Source organism: Oryctolagus cuniculus, chromosome 17 (genome assembly GCF_964237555.1).
Source record: "Oryctolagus cuniculus chromosome 17, mOryCun1.1, whole genome shotgun sequence".
Taxonomy (NCBI): domain Eukaryota; kingdom Metazoa; phylum Chordata; class Mammalia; order Lagomorpha; family Leporidae; genus Oryctolagus; species Oryctolagus cuniculus.
The window spans coordinates 16161095-16180759 of record NC_091448.1 but is presented as its reverse complement, the minus strand read 5'-3'; the positions used below and the strand labels follow the sequence as shown (position 1 = coordinate 16180759).

Sequence of the window (19665 nt, the reverse complement as noted above, 5' to 3'; positions counted from 1 at the left end):
TATGTATGATAGAATATTATAAAACATAGCAAATGTAGAGTTCAGTACTATCAGGTATTGGGTAACCACTGGAGTCTTAGAACATATCCTCCATAGATAAGGGGGACTACTGAATGTATATATGTGTTTCTCCTTAAGAATATCAATGAGAGTTATGTATATAAGTCATAAATCAAATTATAGTTATAAAATGCACTATTCTGGGTCCAGTGCTGTGATGTAGTAGGATAAGCCTCTGCTTGCAGTGTCAACATCCCATATGGGTGCCTGTTCTTGTCCTGGCTGCTCCTCTTCTAATCCAACTCTCTGCTTATGGCCTGGGAAATCAGTGAAGGATTGCCCAAGTGCCTGGACCTCTGCACCTATGTGGAGAGACCCAAAAGAAGCTCCTGGCTCCTGGCTTCATATTGGCCCACCTCTGACCATTGCAGCCATTTGATGAGTGAACCAATGGATGGAAGACTGTTTCTCTCTCTCTCTCTCTTTCTCTCTCTCTCTCTAACTCTGCATCTCAAATAAATAAATAAAATATTTTTAAAAATGCACTATTCTTTGAAAAATCCTATGTGGAAACTAAGAGTGATTGTCTTGTTTCAATATATGAAATTCAGATTATATTTTGGAGGGCATTTTGAAATAACAGATACAAAAGCATTAACAACTTCAAAAATCACACATTTTCTTTTTTTATTATTTTTTGTTTGTGTTTTCTTTTTCTATTTGACACATTTTCTTAGTGTAAGAAAATCTAAGCTCTATGTTTCTGTTTGATTCATAACAGTACAAATCTTCATTGCATCTTTAGGGCCCACCAGTATTGAATTTTTTTTTTTTTTTTTTTTTTTTTTGACAGGCAGAGTGGACAGTGAGAGAGAGAGACAGAGAGAAAGGTCTTCCTTTGCCGTTGGTTCACCCTCCAATGGCCGCCGCGGCCAGCGCATCGCGCTGATCTGAAGGCAGGAGCCAGGTGCTTCTCCTGGTCTCCCATGGGGTGCAGGGCCCAAGGACTTGGGCCATCCTCCACTGCACTCCCTGGCCACAGCAGAGAGCTGGCCTGGAAGAGGGGCAACCGGGACAGAATCCAGCGCCCCATCCGGGACTAGAACCCGGTGTGCCGGTGCCGCAAGGCAGAGGATTAGCCTATTAAGCCACGGTGCCGGCTCAATATTGAATTTTTAAAAACCAGAAATCTTTTGTTGATATTTTTTATTTTTTAGCATATTTTTAATTTCATTTTCTGTGAATTTTTTCAACTTTTTAAAAATTTACTTGCATTCCATTTGAAAGGCAGAAAAATAGAGATCTTCCATCTATAGGTTCACTCCCTGAATGCCTACAACAGGCAGGACTGGGCCAAGCTGAAGCCAGATGCCTTCAAGTCAATCCAGGTCCCCATATAGGTGGCAAGGACGCAAACATTTGACTCATTACCTGCTGCCTCCCAGGGTACACATTAGCAAGAAGCTGGATCCAAAGCAGGCAAGCCAGGACTTGAACCAGATACTCTGATATGGGGATATGGGCGACCCGTGGTGACTTAACCACTGTACCACACTCCCACTCCTGTTAAATAAAATTTTTAAAAAAGAAGAAAACCAGTGCTAACCTTAAACACAGCTCCAGCCCTACAATGATCTGGTTTTAAATGGTCTGGAGTATTTCAATCTTTATGTCAATATCTGTTGTAATAATTAAAATATATCTTAGCCTTGTTCTGAACCTTAGATTTCTGTTATAGGAGATGGGAAGGTGAACTTCTCAGACTTCATAAAGGTGCTAACAGATAAGAACCGCTTCTTCAAAGCTGTAGGTAAGTAGAGGTCTTACTGAATGGATGGCAGGCAGTTGGGTAGCTACATAGTAAATTAACATTACTCAGGAACCCAGTCAGGAGACAAATCAGTAAAGTGTAGTTTGGGGTGTGGTTTACTTTTGTACTGCTCCTCCAAAACAATATTTAGAAGCAAATTGATGGTTTTGGAATTTTAACTTAAAAACCTCAAGCCAGCACTGGCATTACCTAAAGGCCTCCTACGGAAGACACTGCCCTCTGGCCTCAGAGAACACTCAAGGAGTGGACGTGTAGAGAAATCTGCATCTTCCATAGTGCCTGAATTGTTTACCAACTGCAAGCTCCACTTTGGGAGGCATTCCTTTTACAAAAGGAATGTTTTGTTTTGGGGAAAACAAAAATGCTGTTTCTCAATCAAATTTAGGGTATGGAGCTTCCTCACCCTGGTGAAGCCTCTCTCCTCAGTGCTCTGAATCTGCCAGAGGTTACCGCACTCTTGGGCAAGGTTATAGATAATAGGCAGGTATACTTGCAATGTTGCTGGTACTCTCAAGATTTGTTTATGAGTTTAACAGGAAAATCTGTTATTATTTTTTTTTTATTTTTTATTTTTTTTATTTTTGACAGGCAGAGTGGACAGTGAGAGAGAGAGACAGAGAGAGAAAGGTCTTCCTTTTGCCGTTGGTTCACCCTCCAATGGCCGCCGCTGCAGCCGGCACACCGCGCTGATCCGATGGCAGGAGCCAGGATCCAGGTGCTTTTCCTGGTCTCCCATGGGGTGCAGGGCCCAAGCACTTGGGCCATCCTCCACTGCACTCCCTGGCCACAGCAGAGAGCTGGCCTGGAAGAGGGGCAACCGGGACAGAATCCGGTGCCCCGACCGGGACTAGAACCCGGTGTGCCAGCGCCGCAAGGTGGAGGATTAGCCTATTGAGCCACGGCGCCGGCCCCGAAAATCTGTTATTCATATCATGTCTTCTAGGGTAAATACCTTCTAAATCCCAAATACTCTTACTGAAATTGGAGATGACCCCCTAAAATTTACACTGAAATGTGGCCCCTTAAAGTTCCCTAGAAATGCTATCTAGGGTGCCACATGCGCTACCGGAATTTGGGGTGCCTTACGATTTCACCATGGGCTTATTACTAAATCCCCAATATTAATAAGCCCAAGAGGGTTCTTGCCTAATATTTAGAGAAGAATTCTAAATACTGGCACAGATAAACGAGGCAGCATGGTACGTTTTAAACTTTTATTTAGTGAGAAAGATGCATAGGAGAGTGAGAGCTTATTTAGGGGAGAGAGGTGAATAGGGGTTCATACCAAGCACCAGGAACCAGCCACCTGGATGAGCATCTAGGCCAGGAAGCCTTTGGGCCATGTGCTCTGGAGGCACAGGGCTACAGCAAGCCCCCTTCCTAGCAAGAGGCCAGGGCAAAAGAGCCGCCGGGCTCACGGTGGCCCGGCTTTTAACCCACTTCCAAAGGGGAGTGGTTAATTAACCTGATTGGCTGGTGGGCACCCAGGTGTGGCCAGGTAGGAGAGTGAGACCACTCAGGGGTATGGCAAAGGCATCAGGTAGGGGCATGAGGTCACACAGGGGCGTGGCAAAGGCATGGTCTTCCAGTTCACAAATTTAACAATTTTAACCTGTATGCCTGCCTACTTCATTACTATATACCATTTGGAAAACCTACTCATAAGATATGAGCCATCCTTAGGCCAAAATGTTACTGCCTACAGGTACTGCAATAGTAAATGGGCACTACCTACACACCTCAGATATGCTTATCAACAATTCCATTGCCTAGATAGAAGAGCAAGACTATAATCCTTCCTAACAGTTTCTTGTTATGTTTACAGAAGTAATTGAGCTGGAAGTATTTTTCATTTTATTTTAATTATTCCATGATTATTCTGTCTACTCAGCAATCAAAATGACCTTTCTACCAAGTAGAACAGATTTTTAATGCTTTACTGTATCACTAGGCTGTGAGGCTGTGACTTGATATTATTAAAAATACTCGGGAAAAAAACTGTCAGTTTATTACTTTTGTGATAGACAATTTGTTCAGAACACATTTTGAAATCTCTCTCTTTTTTTTTTTTTTAACGTCTCTAGTTCCGGAAAAGGGAATCTGTTCAGATTTTGCTGGCAACCCAGGGATCCTATTGTTTGAAATCCTATCAAAGCTTGTAGAGACCTCAGCCCTACCGCGAAAGGCTATAATGGAAATAGTAAGGTAAGTGGCAAGGACAGAAGCAAAAATGGCCTTATCAGAAGAAGTATGAGGATTGTAACATGGCAGTAACAAGGCTGTTACTCTCTGTGGAGTACTCTCTGTGGAGTAACAGCTACTCCACAGGCTCTGGTCCAAAACAAAGAAGGTATCTGAGCAAAACTCAGGACACCACTGTCCTGCCCAGCTCGGAAATTGCAAGGCTGACTTCAGATCGTTTCAGGGTCCCACTGGGGGTCTATGGTAGTCCATAAAGTTTCTTCTGCCCCAGGCCAAAGAATCCCAGCAGAAAAAGACTTTTCTAGGGATGACTTTGGGTGGGTTGGAAATCCAGTTTGGAATACAAGAATCTCTTTCACACTGGGGCTATCAGCCACTCTCAAGAATCCTCTCACTCTTGAGACGAAGTACAGCAAGTCGGGACCTCCAAAAATAGCATTTGGATTGAGCAGAGCCAGAATTAGACTTGAGAATAAAGGACGAGGAAACGTTCTCTCACACAATTATGTTCATTTACTCCAGCAAATAGCACTAAAAATAAAAGTCTGCAAGTTATATTTATCATTGTATTAAATAAATCAGACAAATGTTATCATTGCTGATGTTAATGTTAATTGTTAATGTATAAGCCTTCTTATATCCTACTTAGACCTAAAATTATAGAATATCAACAACAATATAAAAATATTCTTCTGCCCCTCAGTAGTAGTATCTTTATTCTATCAAATTTCTCTGTCAGATATAGAACAGAGAGTATAGAAAATTCTACTTTTCATTCTAATTGAAAGACAATTATTTAAATACCTGCTTTTAATATACAGTTAGTTTTAGCACACGGCTTACTTCTTAACCTCAATTTACTCATTTGAAGAGAATACTAGCCACTTTGAATGACAATTGTGGGAATGATATATGATATTAGGCAAATTCACTAGCTTAAGAGAAAAAAAAATACTAATACACAGTTAAAAGATCCTTGATGCATCATGTTACTGACATAAAAACAGACACATAAACAAATAGAATAGAATAGAAAGCCCAGAAATAAAGCCATGCACCTACATCTAACGAATTCTCAACAAAGGCACCAAGAACACACAGTGGAGAAAAAAACAGTCTATTCAATAAATGGTGCTGGGAAAATCAGATATCCATATTCAGAAGAACGATTGATCTCTGTCCCTTACCCCATACAACTCAAGGCCTTTTGAAAAGATAAATTAACAAACCTTTAGCTAGACTAATCAAGAAAAACAGAAAGGGTACAAGTAAGTAAAATCAGACATGAAAAAGGAGGCAATGTGACTGTCAGCAAAGACTGCTATGAGCAGGTGTATGAAAAACCTACCACAGAAGAAAAAATTAAAGTTACCCCCAGAAAAAAAAAAAAAAGAAAAAAAGAAAAACCTAAAAGAAATGGATAAATTTCTGGGCACACTTAACCTACCAAAATTGAACTAGGCAAACATGGAAAACCTGAACAGACCAACAGTGAGTAGTAAGATTGAATTAGTAGTCAAAAGTCTCCCAAAGAAAAGCCCAAGACCAGATGGCTTCATTGCCAATCTTTTCCAAACTTTTAAGTAAGAACTTACACCAATTCTTCAAAAAAAAAAAAATCGGAAGGAAAGGAACTCTTCCAAGCTCATTCTTCAAGGCCAGCATTACTCTGATACCAAAACAAAACAAGGACAAAACAAAAACAAACTATAAACCAATATCCATGATGAACGTAGACAGAAAAATCATCAACAGAATGAATACTAGCAAAGGGATACCAACAGCACATCAAAAAGATCATTCATCATGATCAAGTAGAATTTATCCTAGGGATCCAACAATGGTTCAACATACACAAATGAATACACATAACATATCACATCAACATATTATCAACATTACCAATATCCAACAAAATGAAGAATAAAAATCATAATGTCAAAAAAGATGCAGAAAAAGCACTTGATAAAATTCAAAATCCCTTCATGACAAATCCCTGAACAAATGAGTTATACAGGAAAATCTCAATGTAATAAATTTTTCATATTGTAAACCCACAGCCAACATCATACTGAAGGGGGAACAGCTGAAAGCATTTTCTTTATGAACTAGAACCTCAGTGAGTTAAGCCACCACTAGTATGCAGACATCCCCCATATCAAACTTCCAGTTCAAGTCCTGGCTGCTCTACTTCTGGTCCAGTCCTGGCTAATGAACCTGGAAAAGCAGCAGAAAATAGCTCAAATACTTGGGCCCATGCTACCCATATGGGGAGACCCATGGGGAAGTCCAGACTCCTGGCTTTGGCCTAGCCAGGTCCTGGCCATTGTAGCCATTTAAGGATTGAACCAGCAAGTGGGAGATAGTCTCCCTCTCCTTCCCCCTCCCCTTCTCCTCCTCTCCCTCCCTCTCTCTCTCCCTTCTTCTTTCTGATCTCAATTTCCCTCTCTCCCCACCCTGTCATTCTGCTTTTCAAATAAAGAAAGAAAGAAATCTTTTAAATAGATAAGATCTGTAACAAGACAAGGATATCCGCTCTCATCACTCCAATAGAGTACTAAAAGTATTAGAGCAATTGGGAAAGAGGAAATAAAAGACATAGGAAGGGAGGAAGTCAGATTGTCCCCCTTTGCAGAAAGACTCCACCCAAAGACTGCTAGAACTGATAGATTCAGTAATGGTGCAGGATACAAAACCAACATACAAAAATTGGTAGCATTTTATACATCAATAATGGACTTATTGAGAAACAAATCACAAAAGCAGTCCCATTGACAATAGCTACAAAAAATTAAAAGGAATAAATTTAACCAAGGAAATAAAAGATCTCCACAATGAAAATCACTGATGAAATTAATTGGAGAAGACACGAAGAATGGAAAGACCTCACATATCCATGGATTGAAAGAATTAATGTTAGAATGTCCGTACCACCTGAAGCAATTTGTAGATTTAATGCAAGCCCCATTAAAACTCATTACATTCCTCACATAACTAGAAAAATAATCCTAAAATCCATAAAGAACCACAGAACCACAAAGCAACTGAGTACAGCAAAAAACAAAATTGGAAGCATCCCAATACCAAGCCTTAGTAACCTAAACTGTATTGGTACTGACATAAAAACAGAAACACAGACCAGTAAAACATGATGGAGATCTCAGAGATAAATCTACACATTTTCAGCTAACTGATTCTCGACAAAGCTGCCAAAAACACACATTGGAGAAAGGATAGCCTCTTCAATAAATGGTGCTGGGAAAACTGGACATCCATATAGAAAAGACTGAGACTTGATCCCTGTCTCTCACATTATACAAAAAATCAACATAAAATGGATCAAAGAGGGCCGCCTGCCGTGGCATAGTGGATGAAGCTGCCACCTGCAGAGCCAGCATCCCATATGGGCACCAGTTCGAGTCCTGGCTGTTCCACTTCCAATCCAGCTCTCTGATGTGGCGTGGGAGGGCAGTGGAAGATGGCTCAAGTCCTTGGGCCCCTGCACCCACGTGAGACCCAAAAGAAGCTCCTGGCTCCTGGCTTCAAATTGGCCCAGCTCCAACCCTTGCAGCCATCTTGTAAGTGAACCATCAGATGGAAGACCTCTCTCTCTCCCTCTGCCTCTGCCTCTCTGTAACTCTGCCTTTCAAATAAGTAAATAAATATTTTTTAAAATGTATTAAATAATTAAACAAAATATATGAAACAATGAGAAAAAATATATAGGAAACACTTTAAGACGTAAGTGTAGGCGATGATTTTTTGGATAAGACCCCAAAAGCATAGGCAACAAAAGCAAAAATGGACAAATGGGATTACATCAAACTGAAAAGTTTGTGCAGTGCAAAGGAAGAAATCAACAGAATAAAGAAACAACCATGAAAACTACTAAAAAAAAAAAAAACAATGAAATAGAAGATATCATCTGACAAAGGATTAATACCCAAAATAACTCAAAAACTCATCAAAAAAGAAATAATTCATTTAAAAAATGAGTAAATGGGGGTAGACATTCAAGCTAGAAATTAAAGACTGGTGAAGATGCCTGCATCCTGGAACAGAAAACTGTATAGAGTGGATTCAATGCCCAAACTTAGCTCCTGACTCCAGCTTCCAGCTAATGCGTTTCCTGGGATGCAGCAGTGATTCCTCGGGTAAGTGGTTTCCTGGCACCCATGTGGAAGACCCAGCTCCCAGCTCAGCCCCACACAACCCATCTTTTGTGACACCTGGGGAGTAAACCAGCAGATGGCAGCACTATCTCTCTGTCTATGTATCTCCCCCTTCTTTCTTTCTCTCTCTTCCTCTCAAATAAATGAAAAAAATTTAATGGGGAAATTATCTGAATAAATATTTCTCAAAAAAAAGTATAAACAATCAGATATATATGAAAAAATATTCAACACCACTAATCATCAGGGAAATATAAATCAAAACCACAATGAGAGTGTTGTGGCACAATGTGTTAAGTTGCTGCTTGGGACTCACACATCACACGTCAGAGTTCCTAGGATTGAGTGCTGCCTCCATTTCTAATCCAGCTTCCTGCCAATGTGCCTGGGAAGCAGCAGCAGATGATCCCAAGTATTTAGGTTCCTGCCACTCATGCGGGAGTCCAGGATAGAGTTCCTAACTCCTGGCTTCAGCCTCGCCCAGCCCTGGTTGTTGCAGGCATTTGTATAGTGAACCAGAGGATGGGAGATATCCCTGTCTGCCTCTCTCTCTCTCTCTCTCAATCTGCCATTCAAACATAATTAAACAATGAATGCTGGCAAAGATGAGAAAAGGGACATACACTTGATGGGAATGTAAATTAGTACAGTCAAATGGAAAACAGTATGCAAGAATACTAGAAATAGAAGGACTATATGATCCAAAGTAGGTATATATCCAAAGGAAAAGAAATAAGAGGTAATTACCTCCGATTCCTAATGCAGCCCAGGTATACAATCAACATAGGTGTCCATCAACAAATCAATGGATAATGGAAATATGGTTTATTTCCACAATGGAATATTATTCATCCATAAAAAATAATGAAATCCTGTCATTTGTAACAACATGGTTTGAACTGGAGGACATTATGCTGATTGAAACAAGTCAGGTACAGAAAGACAAATACTGCCTGTTTTCATTTCTATGTAGAAGCTAAAGGGTTGATCTTGGAGTTGGACCTCTAATAGGTAAAGCCGCTGCCTGCAGCACCGGCATCCCATTTGTACACCAGTTCGAGTCCCGGCTGCTCTACTTCCAATCCAGCTCCCTGCTAATGTGCCTGGGAAAGCACCAGAAGATGGCCCAAGTTCTTGGGCCCTTGCACTCATGTGGGAGACCCAGAAGAAGCTCCTGGCACCTTCCTTCAGCCTGGCCCAGTCCTGGCCATTGTGGCCATCTGGGGAATATAGCAGTGGATGGAGGATCTCTCTCTCTCTCTGGCTCTCCTTCTCTGTAACTTTGACTTTAAAATAAATGAATAAACCTTTTGAAAAAAAAGTTGCTCTCAGAGAATAGAATGGTGATAGAATAGGCTTGGAATAAGGGGATGCAAAGAGGACAGTTAATGAGCTCAAGGGTACAACTTGATAGGAGGAAAAATTCCTAATGTAACAGTCAGGTAACTATGATTGACAGCATTTAATTTTATATTTCAAAAATCACTCACTAGAATTTTGAATATTTCCCACATAAAGAAAATAAAAATATTGAAGTTCTGGATAAACAGATTACCCTGATCTTATTACACATTGTACAAAGAGACTTCAAAAAGTTTGTGGAAAAATGGAATTACAAGATAATTTTATTTTACTGTAAAAACACTTGACATCTATGAATAGTGTTGCATAATACATATTTCCGTGAGCTTTCTGAATAATAAAATAATTTTATTAGGTGAATTATTTTGTATTGAAATATCCTTTTTTTCTTTTGAGAGAGAGAGGCAGAGAGGGACAGTGAGAGACAGTCAAAGTTCCCATCTGCTGATTCATTCCCCAGATGCCTGCAGTAGCCCCTGGAGGAAGGAATTCAACCCAGGTCTCCCACATGGGTGACAAGAGTCCAATTCATGGAGCCATCACTGCTCCTCTCAGGCTCTGCATTAGCAGGAGCTAGAGTCAGGATCAGAGCCTAGGCACTCTGATGTGGGACAAGGGCATCTTAACTGGTATCACTACTAGGCCAAACACCAGTCCCAGAAACTTAGATTGTAACTCATTTTTCCAAGAACATTTTCAATTACCCTGGTAGACATGTATTGAAATATCACTTTGGGCCGGCGCCGTGGCTCAATAGGCTAATCCTCCGCCTTACGGCGCCGGCACACTGGGTTCTAGTCCCGGTCGGGGCGCCGGATTCTGTCCCGGTTGCTCCTCTTCCAGGCCACCTCTCTGCTGTGGCCCGGGAGCGCAGTGGAGGATGGCCCAAGTGCTTGGGCCCTGCACCTGCATGGGAGACCAGGAGAAGCACCTGGCTCCTGCCATCGGTTCAGTGTGGTGCGCCGGCTGCAGCGCACCGGCTGCGGCAGCCATTGGAGGGTGAACCAACGGCAAAAGGAAGACCTTTCTCTCTCTCTCTCTCTCACTGTCCACTCTGCCTGTCCAAAAAAAAAAAAAAATCACATTGTATCCTGTTATGTTATTTCCCTTCCAATTATTTTTAAAAGATTTACTTATGTGTGTATTTATTTATTACAGGCAGAGTGACAGAGAAAGAGAGGGAGAGACATAGAGAGGAGGATTTTCCGTCTCCTGACTCACTCCCCAAATGGCCGCAACAGCCAGGGCTTGGTTAGTCCAAAGCCACAAGCCGGGAGCTCCCACCTGAGTGGCAGGGACTCGGGTTCTTGAGTCCTGCTCTGCTGCCTTCCCAGACACATTAGTAGGGAGCTGGATCATGCGCAGAGCAGCCAGGACTCCAGTGGCACCCTGATTTGGGATGCCAGTGTCAGCTTAACCTGCTGCACCACAATGCTGGCCCCAGTGTGTCCGATTAGTATGTATCAATCTTTTAAAAATTTCAGATCCCTTTAATAAAGCAAGTCTCCAGACAGTTACCTGACAGTGGAGCTCCCACTCAATCAGACCCACATAGCAGAGTTGCTAACTGGCTTTAAAGAGTGACTACTGGGGCCGGCGCTGTGGCGCAGTAGGTTAATCCTCTGCCTGCGGCACTGGCATCCCACTGCTCCACTTCTGATCCAGCTCTCTGCTAAGGTCTGGGAAAGCAGTAGAAGATGGCGAAAGTCCTTGGGCCCCTGCAACCACGTGGGAGACACGGAAAGAAGCTCCTGGCTCTGGCTCTTGCGGCCAGCTGGGGAGTGAACCAGCGAATGGAAGACTCTCTCTCTCTCTCTCTCTCTCTCTCTCTCTGCCTCTTCTCTTTCTGTGTAACTCTGACTTTCAAATAACGAAATAAATAAAATTTTTAAAAAAGAAAATTAAAAAAAACACACACACACACAAAAAGAGTGACTACTCTTGCTCTGACATATGAATAGCCATCCAAGGATTAGGAGATATTTAAGGAAAATCTGGGTTGTCAAAGAAAGATTAAAACAGAAAGAAAGAAGGAGGTGAAGAATGGATTCAGGAACCAGAGATAATGCATTACATAGAAGAATATTATAAGATTTTCTAAGAGATGAGAGTTTGCATTCATGAAATAAGAACAGGAAACTATATAAAATAAATAATCAAATGAGAACCAAAACACAAAGTTGAAGCTCTTGGAAATTAAAATAGGAGAGTACAAATGAAATATTCCATTCCGGAAATATCTCAGAATATTAAAGACAGAGAAAAAATTAAAAAGGTAAGAAAATCAATCCAACATTAAATAATAATCTTTCAAGACAGTGAACAAGAAAACCAAACGAAGGAAGGAAATTTTTTTTATTTTTTTAGAAAATTTTATTTAATATAAATTTTGAAAGTACAACTTTTGGATTATAGCAGTTTTCCCCCCATAACCACCCTCCCACCCACAAACCATCCCATCTCCCACTCCCTCTCCCATCCCATTCTTCATCAAGATTCATTTTTAATTATCTTTATATATGGAAGATCAACTTAGTATATACTAAGAAAAGATTTCAACAGTTTGCACCCACACAGACACACAAAGTATAAAGTACTGTTTGAAGACTAGTATTACCGTTAATTCACATAGTACAAGACATTAATGACAGAGATCATTTTAGTTACCAGGGGAAAAAAAACTCTAAAAGCCTCCAATAAGGAAAAAATATTTTTTCTATACAAAAAAGGAACATAAGACTTCTGGAATACAAAAGACAGTGGACCAATGCATGAAGAAAAATGATTTCCAACCTAACCTATCAAACTGTTCAAAGTATAAAGGTGAAGAAAATTTTGGATTATCAAAGCTCAAAGAGTTTTCTTATACATTATTCCTCAGGAAGCTCCTACAGGATACACCTTCCCCCAGGAGGAAGAATACACAATAAACTGGAAGGCACAGCATCCACCAAACAGGAGATACAAATAGGAGAGAGGCAGAGGGATATCCTCCCCGGAGAATGGTGAAGAAAACGTCTGGGTCAAGAGCCAAAAGATCTCTTCAATACAACAGTGGAACATACAGAAATCCTGGTGTGTTTCAATACAGATCTTACCAAGAACCAGAGTACCAACACACCTTCCATGTGTTGAGTTTTTACTTTGCTTCACATTCTGTCCTAAGGTCTTTGCATGTGTGACTTCATTTACTCCTCATACTGATACTGTGAAGTAGAGAGCTACTCAGACACCCGGATAATGGAACTGAATGATGTGCCTAAAGTACACGGCTAGAATTGTTCAGTGAATTCACTGAAATCTCGGGAAAGCTGTGAAACCTGAGACAGCACCACTGTTGGTAGGTGAAGGAAATGTGTGAAGAGTGGGCTCACCCAGGATATCTCAGGGCCTCCATGCAGGCTTGATTTTTTATTTTGGATATATATAATATTTCCATTTATTAAACTTCTTAATATCATGTTGCTAAAAATATCTCTCCTATATTTTTAGATATACCCCGAAATTCTGCATAACTGGACTATGCAAATATAGTAGGATTATATAACTTGTAGGAACAAAAGCACAGATAAGACAATGGCTTGATTATGAAATATACATGAGGGGCCAGCGCCATGGCACAGTAGGTTAATCCTCTGCCTGGGGCGACGGCATCCCATATGGGCACCAGTTCTAGTCCTAGCAGCTCCACTTCCGATCCAGCTCTCTACTGTGGTCTGGGAAAGCAGTAGAAGGTGGCCCAAGTCCTTGGGCCCCTGTACCCACATGGGAGACCCTGAAGAAACTCCTGGCTCCTGGCTTCAGATCGGCGCAGCTCCAGCCATTGCAGCCATCTGGGGAGTGAACCCTCTCACTGTCTGTAACTCTACCCCTCAAATAAATAAATAAATAAATCTTTTGAAAAAAAAGAAACATACATGAAACAATTAGTGTAAATACGGTATACAACTGTCAAACAAAGATCAGAATTTCAGGAAAAAAGGAAGGCTATAGGCTAGAGAAGAAGTCTTCTAGCATAAGTATGTGTCATAGTCACCTGGGGTGATTTCTAAGACATTAAACTCAGCACTGATGATTTAGTAGACTTACAAGTATGGCCTAAGATTTGTATTTTTTTTTTATTTTTTTATTTTTTGACAGGCAGAGTTAGACAGTGAGAGAGAGAGACAGAGAGAAAGGTCTTCCTTCCGTTGGGTCACCCCCTAAATGGCTGCTACGGCCGGCGTGCAGCGCCGATCTGAAGCCAGGAGCCAAGTGCTTCTCCTGGTCTCCCATGGGGTGCAGGGCCCAAGCACTTGGGCCATCCTCCACTGCCTTCCCGGGCCACAACAGAAAGCTTGACAGGAAGAGGAGCAACTGGGACAGAATCCGGTGCCCCGACCGGGACTAGAACCCAGAGCGCCGGCACTGCAGGCAGAGGATCAACTAAGTAAGCCGCGGCACTGGCTGTAGAATTTGTATTTCTAACAAGTTCCCAGTGGTGCCAAGAACTATATACAGAGGATATAGACCATAATTTGAGGGGAAGAAAAGCTGAACCTCAAAGGAGCTGGTGTGAGTTAAATGACATTAAGAGAACTAAAATTATTTTCAAGGTGAGGACATTGTGGATAGTTGGGCTCAGGTAGGCAAAGACGTATCTGATTATAAATGAGTCTAGAGTCAGAATGCTGCAGTCACATCTGTGCAACCGTGGCTGCAGTACACACAGTAGAATGAGCTCTTTCCTGCTAGGCTGAAGGGGAAAAAAGGTTGCCTGGCATCATCCAGAGAGAAGTGAAGCCTCCTGATGCTGTTCTAGAGTGAACTCCAGGCTGGCACTGTGGCGTAGCAGGTCAAGCTGGCGCCTGCAGTACTCGCATCCAATATGAGTGCTGGTTCGAGTCCCTGGCTGCACCACTTCCAGTCCAGCTTCCTGCTAATGTGGCTAGGAAAAGCAGTTGAAAATGGCCCACATGCTTGCGCCCCTACACCCACATGGGACCTGGATGAAGCTCCTGGTTCCAGGCTCCTGGCTTCTGGCTTCAGCCTGACCCAGCCCCAGCTACTGCAGCCATTTAGGGAGTGAACCAGTAGATGGAAGATCTCTCCTCTCAACTCTCTGGAACTCCGCCTTTCAAATAAATAAAAAAATCTTTACAAAACAGAAAGAAAGAAAAATCTGACCATAGAATAGTAAGAAGCAATGTCCTGGACCTTTGTCCTCTGAGACAGCAAGAAGAATGGCTGTCTGATCAGCACAGCTAACAGGCAGGTCTGCCACACTTGTGCTGAAGCCTCCTCCACCAAAGCAGTGAGAAACAAATCCTTCCACCTCAGAAGCAGTGCACGGCCAGGCCCTTGCCCCAGCACGGTGAAGTGCACCCTTCTCGCAGCAAGGCATCTCATCTCTGAGTCATTGATGTCCGAAGCATTTGTTTTTTGGTATCTGTGTACTGTGAATTAGAATACCTTATCATACATAGTCTGCTGAATTTATGCTTAAAGATTAACAAAGTACCCTGTCACCTATCTCCTAAACCTGTTCATATACACATACAGCATCCACCCCCCCTCCCCAAAAAAAAGGACTGGAAAGAAATGCCATCCGTAGTGATTTATGCTGAATAGTAACATTACTGATAGTATTTTCTTCTTTATACTTTCCTATTTTTCTAATTTCTCTATAAGAATTTCTTTCAATTAAAAAAGTTGGGGGCCGGTGCTGTGACTCACTTGGCTAATCCTCTGCCTGTGGCGCCAGCATCCCATATCGGTGCTGGGTTCTAGTCCTGTTGCTCCTCTTCCAGTCCAGCTCTCTGCTGTGGCCCAGGAAGGCAGTGGAGGATGGCCCAAGTGCTTGGGCCCTGCACCTGCATGGGAGACCAGGAGAAGCACCTGGCTCCTGGCTTCGGATTGGTGTAGCTCTGGCTGTGGCGGCCATTTGGGGGTGAACCAATGGAAGGAAGACCTTTCTCTCTGTCTCTTTCTCACTGTCTGTAACTCTACCTGTCAAATAAACAAATAAAAAGCTTTAAAAAAAAGTTTTTAAGCCAACACAGACTGATACAGTATAAGCGGCATTATGAACATATGTATTCAAGCTGGTGCCATTTACAGATTTGTCAAGAATCATAGGCTTTCTACATACAACTGAGAGTCTTTGGGAAGAAGGAAACCAAAGACTAAGGGCTGTAAATATGAAATAGTCAAATGGCCTGTGAAAAGTAGATATTCTACAAATAGATATTATATTATTAGTATGTATGTATACTTATATATGCATATATATGTGTACTCTACAAATGTCATAGAAATAGGCACTCAAGTATTATTGAATGAGTATGCAAATTAAATTTAAGATACATTTATCCCATATGTAAATCTTACTTGTTTACTTCTTGTATCCACTTCTGAATTACTTTTTCTTTTTAAGCTATTTTCGAAGAAAATTCCAGGACACTGGCACAGGAATATATTGGAATCCCTATACTATGGGTTATGGAAAAAGGAGACTCAGGCCAGATATATGCACACCTCCAAGCTCAAGCACAGCTGCCTTTGCTAATGCTGCCCGGATGACAATAATGAAAGAGAAGGATTTGTTTAAATTTCTTGAAGAGCTCAAGAGTAAGAACCATTTGCTGTCTCCCCACTGTTCTAAAGGATTTATTCACATATAACCAGTCAGAAGCAAATAGGCCAAGAGCAGGAGCGCAGCCTATGAAGAGTGGCCAGTCCCAGTCACAGATATCATCTGAAAGCAAATGTGCATTGTCGCTCCCTTGCCCGCAAAGGAACGACACTGCTCCCAGCTGATCGGTCTTCAGTAGACTTTTATTTAAACAGGATAGAAAGAAACCCTTGAGCAAGGGGAGCTCCGAAAGAAAGGGGAAGCTCCCGTACCATATCACAAACAGCTTATATAGTACATCATTGTTGAAGCGTGTAATGCAAGCTTAGTCCATGCTACAGTCCATGCGGCGGTGCTCCAATTGGGTGCCTGATCACGCACAGTCCATGCGCTCCTTGTCCAACCATAAAGGTGATCACGCGCCTTCATCCAATCAAGCTCCTGGTCACGTAGCAGGTGACTCGGGTGCTAACAACAAGCTTCCACCTGGTGTTTTCTCAGCCTTAGTCAGTGGGAAAAGAAGTACGGGAAGCCCCAAGGCCATAGTTGTTTTGACTCTAGCCTGGGGTTATGAAACGGTCCCGATATCACAGCTCAACAGAAACCATAAACATCCACACAGCAGTAACTAATGCCAATGGTCAGCAAGCCAAGCCTTAGCATGTGGGCCCATGGCTGGCTCATGGGTCCCCACAGTGCATCTTCTCTGAACCCTCCGACACCTGGAGGAAGCCTAAAGCCTGTGGCTGGGTGGGGAGGGGCAAGAGCGCGGAGAAGAGGGGCTGTGGGCCCTGAGGAAAGGAACAGAGAGCAGAGCAGGCTCCATGTTTGTCTTTTAAGTTAGTTTCTTCCAACATTGTTTGTGATACTGTTTTTGTTTTGATCTTTCTAGGATGCAACTCCCCTTCAGATAGCCCATATTCAAAAATACCCATCTTTCCCTTGTTTCCTAACGTGGACGGGGTGGTGATGGGAAAGCCATTCAAAGACATGCAGAAATTAGAAATGCTAAGGAGAAAGGAGCCTCTGAATTTCTTTGAGGACTATTTTTTTCATAAAAGAGACTGGAAAGCACAGGTGAGATTTAGATGACATAACATTAGTTAACTGAAGTACTTAGCAGAACTAATACTATGCTTTTTATGATAAGTATTTTGTCATATTTCTAACCAGATTCTATAGCCATGACCCTGAATTTAAATCCAGGTGTAACTCTTTCATTTAACTGCAATAGATAGTTAAGTTTACTGAAAAATGCAACAGTAGGTTTGGACTTGGAGATGGAAAACCTAAGGAGAATAACCAGAAAATGTCCTCAGGTCCTCCCTCCCATGTGGACGAGGGTTGGGAGATTCTCAGAATGAAAGACTCCTGAATCCCTTTCGTTTGGACAGAGTGCTATATGGTATTTGTTAGACCTATCATTGGTTTCATTAATTGGAGGGTGAACCAACGGCAAAAGGAAGACCTTTCTCTCTGTCTCTCTCTCTCACTGTCCACTCTGCCTGTCCAAAAAAAAAAAAAAAAAAAAGTGAGAGTTAAAAATGTAAGAAGGCCGGCGCCACGGCTCACTAGGCTAATCCTCAGCCTTGCGGCGCCGGCACGCTGGGTTCTAGTCCCGGTCAGGGCACTGGATTCTGTCCCGGTTGCCCCTCTTCCAGGCCAGCTCTCTGCTGTGGCCAGGGAGTGCAGTGGAGGATGGCCCAAGCTGCACCCCATGGAAGACCAGGATAAGTACCTGGCTCCTGCCATCAGATCAGCGCGGTGCGCTGGCCGCAGCACACCGGCCGCAGCGGCCCTTGGAGGGTGAACCAACGGCAAAGGAAGACCTTTCTCTCTGTCTCTCTCTCTCACTGTCCACTCTGCCTGTCAAAAAAAAAAAAAAAAGTAAGAAAATTGGGGCAGGCGTTGTGGTACAGCAGGGTAAGTTTCTGTTTGGGACAATTCGAGTCCCAGCTGCTCCACTTCAGCACCAGCTCCCTGTTAATGCGGCTGAGAAAGCAGCCAAAGATAGCCCTGGTGCTTGGGCACCTGCCACCCACATGGGAAACCTGGATGGCGTTCCAGTCTCCAGGCTTTGGCCTGGCCCAGCCCCAGTTGTAGCCATTTGGGGAGTGAACTAGCAGATGATAGTCTCTCTCTCTCTCTAATTTTGCCTGTCAAATAAATAAAACAAATCTTAAAAAAAAAAAAGAAGATATAATATTCTGAGCCCTCTATGCACCTGGAAAATTGACAGATAAGGCTATAATTATAATTGCAAGGATTAACTTTATACTTTTTAAAATCATTATGTATATATTTTTTTTTCTTTTTTTTTTCTTTTTTTTTTTTTTTTTTTTTTTTGACAGGCAGAGTGGACAGTGAGAGAGAGAGACAGAGAGAAAGGTCTTCCTTTGCCGTTGGATCACCCTCCAATGGCCGCCGCTGCAGCCGGCGCACCGCGCTGATCCGATGGCAGGAGCCAGGATCCAGGTGCTTTTCCTGGTCTCCCATGGGGTGCAGGGCCCAAGCACCTGGGCCATCCTCCACTGCACTCCCTGGCCATAGCAGAGAGCTGGCCTGGAAGAGGGGCAACCGAGACAGAATCCGGCGCCCCAACCGGGACTAGAACCCGGTGTGCCGGCGCCGCAAGGTGGAGGATTAGCCTATTGAGCCACGGCGCCGGCTCTCATTATGTATATATTATATTACAAAATATAAGGGACACTGCTAAATGAATAGGCAAATTCACAATCACAATGGAAGAGTTTTATCATGTATCATCAGAAACTGATAAAGCAGACAAAATTAAATAAATGAACATGTAAATCAACTCATCCTATAAAAAACTTAACTGCTAAGGAAAAAGGAACTGGACATACAGCTTGATACAGAATCAGAGTTTGAAAAAGTGGTTTCAGGACTTGAGATACTTGAGCCCATCTGTAGCCACCACAGCTTTTTTTTTTTTTTTTTTTTTTTTTTTTTTTTTTTTTTGACAGGCAGAGTGGACAGTGAGAGAGAGAGACAGAGAGAAAGGTCTTCCTTTACCTTTACCCCCCAATGGCTGCTGCAGCTGGCGCGCTGCGGCCGGCGTACCACACTGATCCCAAGCCAGGAGCCAGGTGCTTCTCCTGGTCTCCCATGCGGGTGCAGGGACCCAAGCACTTGGGCCATCCTCCACTGTACTCCCGGGCCACAGCAGAGAGCTGGACAGGAAGAAGAGCAACCGGGACAGAATCCGGCGCCCCAGCCGGGACTAGAACCCAGGGTGCCAGCGCCGCAGGCAGAGGATTAGCCTTTGAGCCGCGGCACTGGCCCACAGCCCTTTTTAACTGAATCAGATCTCTGGGCATGTGACTCAGGCCTCAATATTTTTAAAGTTCTAACATGCAGTCAAGTCTGCAAATCACTGCTCAGGGGAAAGAAAAATTGAATGTAGAAGGCACATTCAGGACTGACTGTAGGTTCATTCTTTGAAAATAACCAAGAATTTCAAGACA

The 19665-nt window shown here is 42.7% G+C and overlaps 1 protein-coding gene across 33 annotated transcripts in view; it reads left to right on the top strand.

The window, feature by feature from the left end:
• EFCAB3 (EF-hand calcium binding domain 3) overlaps positions 1 to 19665 on the top strand; it is a 649184-nt gene that overhangs the window by 622902 nt on the left and 6617 nt on the right. For all 33 annotated transcript variants that reach the window (XM_070060541.1, XM_070060535.1, XM_070060528.1 and 30 more), the window contains 4 exons: positions 1739 to 1810; positions 3916 to 4036; positions 15983 to 16176; positions 17073 to 17257. In XM_070060541.1, coding sequence (XP_069916642.1) covers positions 1739 to 1810; positions 3916 to 4036; positions 15983 to 16176; positions 17073 to 17257 — 572 coding nt within the window. The remainder of the gene's footprint in view (positions 1 to 1738; positions 1811 to 3915; positions 4037 to 15982; positions 16177 to 17072; positions 17258 to 19665) is intronic.